This window comes from Silurus meridionalis, chromosome 20 (assembly GCF_014805685.1).
Source record: "Silurus meridionalis isolate SWU-2019-XX chromosome 20, ASM1480568v1, whole genome shotgun sequence".
NCBI lineage: Eukaryota > Metazoa > Chordata > Actinopteri > Siluriformes > Siluridae > Silurus > Silurus meridionalis.
In genome coordinates, this window is record NC_060903.1 from 3,801,917 (window position 1) to 3,805,713 (window position 3,797).

The following is a 3,797-nucleotide window of genomic DNA, read 5'->3' on the forward strand; positions in this document are numbered from 1 at the left end:
CTCTCCAAACTGCCAACAAAAAGATCTGCCTTTCAAAAAAACTATTCACCAAACAAGAGCTACACACTAAGGCTAATTACCTGATCTCACTGGATTTCACTGGATTTAAATCATATTCCAATCATATCCAAATCATATTATCTTCATATCTTCATATTTGGAGAGGAAGGTGTGTCCAGAGTTTTCCTCCAATGTTTATCCAAGACTTCGGCCGGCTTTAAGTTAAACGAAGAAACTGATACTCCTGGTTTGGTTCAAAAGAAAAGAGTCAGAGAGAGAGAGAGAGAGAGAGAGAGAGAGAGAGAGAGAGAGAGAGAGTGTGACGAAAGCGGAACCCAGGGCATAGTCAGAGCGCAGGTCTGTGGGCGAATAGGATGCGCCAAAACGCAAAGGGAAAACGCCGCATTAACTTTTTTGGAGGAAGCACGCAATTTGGAGTTTGAGGACTCAGGAGTCGTGAGTGGCTCAAATACATTCCGGGAGAACTTCTTTACCACCTTCATGACGCTTCAGTAGCTCAGCACGTTCAAAAGGCATGCTTTAAAGAGGACATAATTCCTAAATTACCAGGTATGGGCGCATGGAGAAGTGTGTCCCCGTGCAGGCTCGTGCCTTTTATCTCCATTGTAAACCTGTCCCGATTTGTGTTTAGTGTTGATGTTTTGGTTTGTTTTTGTTATGTTTCAGGAGCGATGGCATCTTACCACGGCTTAGAGGGTGACGCAATGGCCCTGATGGTGCACGACACGAACGCGGTGAAGACGGAGGAGTTCGTGAAAGACGAGCCGGTCCGGACCGAAGCGAGCTCGGAGAAAACGGACCCGTCCCAGAAGCCGCCGTACTCCTACGTGGCCCTCATCGCCATGGCCATCCGCGAGAGCTCGGAGAAACGCCTGACCCTGTCGGGCATCTACCAGTACATCATCAACAAGTTCCCCTTTTACGAGAAGAACAAAAAGGGCTGGCAGAACAGCATCCGCCACAACCTGAGCCTCAACGAGTGCTTCATCAAAGTGCCGCGCGAAGGCGGTGGGGAGCGCAAGGGGAATTACTGGACGCTGGACCCGGCGTGCGAGGACATGTTCGAGAAGGGGAATTACCGGCGCAGGCGGCGGATGAAGCGGCCGTTCAGGCCTCCTGCGGCACATTTCCAGCCCGGCAAGTCTCTGTTTGGCGCGGACGGTTACGGCTACCTGTCGCCTCCCAAATACATCCAGCCGAGCTTCATGAACAACGCCTGGCCGCTCGCTCAACCTCCTCCTCCGCCGCCTCCGCCGCCCATGTCGTCGTACGCGTCGTGCCAGATGGCGAGCGGCGACGTGAGCGCCATCAACATGAAAGGCCTTTCCACCGCGCCTTACAATCCGTACTCCCGCATGCAGGCCATGAGCCTTCCGAGCGTCATGAACTCGTACAACGGCGTGAGCCATCACCAACACCAGGCGCAGCAGCTAAGCGGAGCGCCGCCCGCGCCTTCGCCCGTACCGGGTAACAGTGCAGCGGGTCTCCAGTTCGCCTGCGCCGCGCGTCAGCCCAGCGACCTCTACTCGTACTGGGACCACGAAGCCAAGCATTCAGCTCTGCACTCTCGGATTGACATTTAGGCGAAAACAAAACATAAAACTGGAAACTGCTTGACCACTCAGTGTTGTGAACGTTTTCTAGGCCGCCTGGGAGGTCTTTTTATTATTTTTTTTACATTTCATTCCCTCTCCAGACGCACTGGGAATAGAAAGTGGGTAGCTCTGAAGAAAGCAAAAAAAAAGAGAAAACCCCCCTGGGTTGGATTATGTCTTTTAGAGCTTCAAATGATGCACACAGATGCACACAGATGTTGATTTATAACAATTGAAATGTTTGTGCAGATCTCCCTTATAGGGGTCTCACTTACGCTTTTATTTTTGAACATTTCCAGCTCAGAATAAACTCATTCTTTACTGAACCGCAACGAAAATTAATAAACTTTTACAGAGCCTGTCTGAGTCCAGATGAGCACAGTGTGGGTTCATTCAAGACAAACACAGGCCATAAGCCATCATGTTAAAAAGATCTCGGACTGTTTCAATTCATCCAGTGTTGATTTTTTGTTTTGTTTTAATGAAGCTAAGTGTCTTTCTATAATTAATGTGAGCCCTAAAGTAGCCCCAGTCTGTTGTTTACTCCATTCAATGTAGATTAGCCCTTTTAGAATACTGACATGATAGATCTTAGATAAAAATTGTGTTATAAAAAATTACCAGACGAGACCTCTTTTCGTTCATATATTTTTTATACTTTTTTTGAAATATTGCTGGGACCATGTTAAATCGGCACTTACTTTAAATAAAATACTTTGGTGATTTTTTTCTTTGTAGCTTAATAATATGAATTTGCAGAAATATTTAATAGCCACCAGGCCAGTCTTATTAAAAATAGTAATTTAATGTGTAACAATGAGACAAAAAAGACTAAGAAGGTTTGCATAAAAAAAAAATAATAAAATAATAATAATAATAATAATAATAATAATAATAATAATAATAATAATAATAAAAATTCTGGAAATTTGCAGATTGCTGTCAATCATTCAGTTTGTAAAATCTATTAGTAAAAAAATAATAATAATTGTTTTAATCGTTTGACCTTTCAGCCTAAACCGCCCTTGTTATACATTATAAATAAATAAATAAATTCGCATATATTAATAAAAGTTCATATTATAAAAAAATACGTGCATTGTTTTAAAATGTAAGATATTTAAAAATACACAATATACTTTGGTGAGGTTTTAATCTGTGATTAATCAATTTGAATTTCCTAAATTCATGAAGGAATCCTTTTAGTTTTGCTCTATGGTTATCTTTACAATCTAAACATGATACACACTTTCGGTTCTTTCGGCGTCGTTGAGAAATAATAAAAATCGGAGGATGTAAATAAAAAAAGGCTAAAATTTTAATGCTACAATTTGATGCTAAAACAATGCACATATAAATAAATTTGTCATATTTCTGGAGCAATAATTACATAATTGATTTGCCTGGCGGTTAATCGTGCAATAAATAGAAGACTTCAAGTAAAAATCATCTCCAAATGGGTTTATGCACTGACACTACTTATTTAGAAGCTATAGACTTAAAGGACACACTCCAAAACAAATCCAAATACAGGCCTTTAAATACGATCTGGACAAGAAAAGTTGTAGCGCATATCACAGAGATCCTATTGTATTCGTCCTGTACAGAATATTTCAGTGTAAAATAAATAAATAAAATAATGATATAGGCAAGGCATAACTAAGTGGCATTATAAGCAGGAAAATACGGTTATGAACTCTGGATAAAAGTAATTTCTACTTTAATTTGGAATAAGAATATGAAGAAAACGTGACAGGAATATGTAAAAAAAAAAAAAAAAAAGGATCATCAATAGGTTATTAACCCTTTATAAACTAAATGTTACTTGCAGTTTTGTTGTTCTATAACTTTTAGAATAATCTGCAATTATAAACTCACTTGGAAAAAAATATATATTATATATATAAGGGACAAACGAAAGAAAGAAAGAAAGAAAGAAAGAAAGAAAGAAAGAAAGAAAGAAAGAAAGAAAGAAAGAAAGACCCGGCATTTCAAAATTTCTCAAGGTCAACGTCAAAGTTCACTACTGGGTCCCTTATTTTCTAGTAAAAGAAAATCATTTGATTTTTTGAAGTCGTTTTACATAAACAAAATGTCAGAGTTAAAACTGTAGAGTTTATATCTGAACCCCAATACAGGTTTTTGGGAGTTTTTTTCTATTTAGTTTTTTTTTTTAGGGAT

At 39.9% G+C, this 3,797-nt stretch overlaps 1 protein-coding gene across 2 annotated transcripts; it reads left to right on the forward strand.

Moving 5' to 3' along the window:
- Window positions 1-278: 278 nt before the first annotated feature.
- On the forward strand, window positions 279-2,339 carry foxl2b (forkhead box L2b). Of its 2 annotated transcripts, none has more exons than XM_046875887.1 (2): window positions 279-533; window positions 688-2,339. In XM_046875887.1, exon 2 carries the CDS (start codon window positions 693-695, stop codon window positions 1,602-1,604), a length of 912 nt encoding a protein of 303 aa, XP_046731843.1. In that variant the 5' UTR covers window positions 279-533; window positions 688-692; the 3' UTR covers window positions 1,605-2,339. The 2 variants fall into 2 exon arrangements, with proteins under 2 accessions (XP_046731843.1, XP_046731842.1); XM_046875886.1 differs by having other exon boundaries at window positions 303-570.
- The last annotated feature ends 1,458 nt before the right edge of the window (window positions 2,340-3,797 follow it).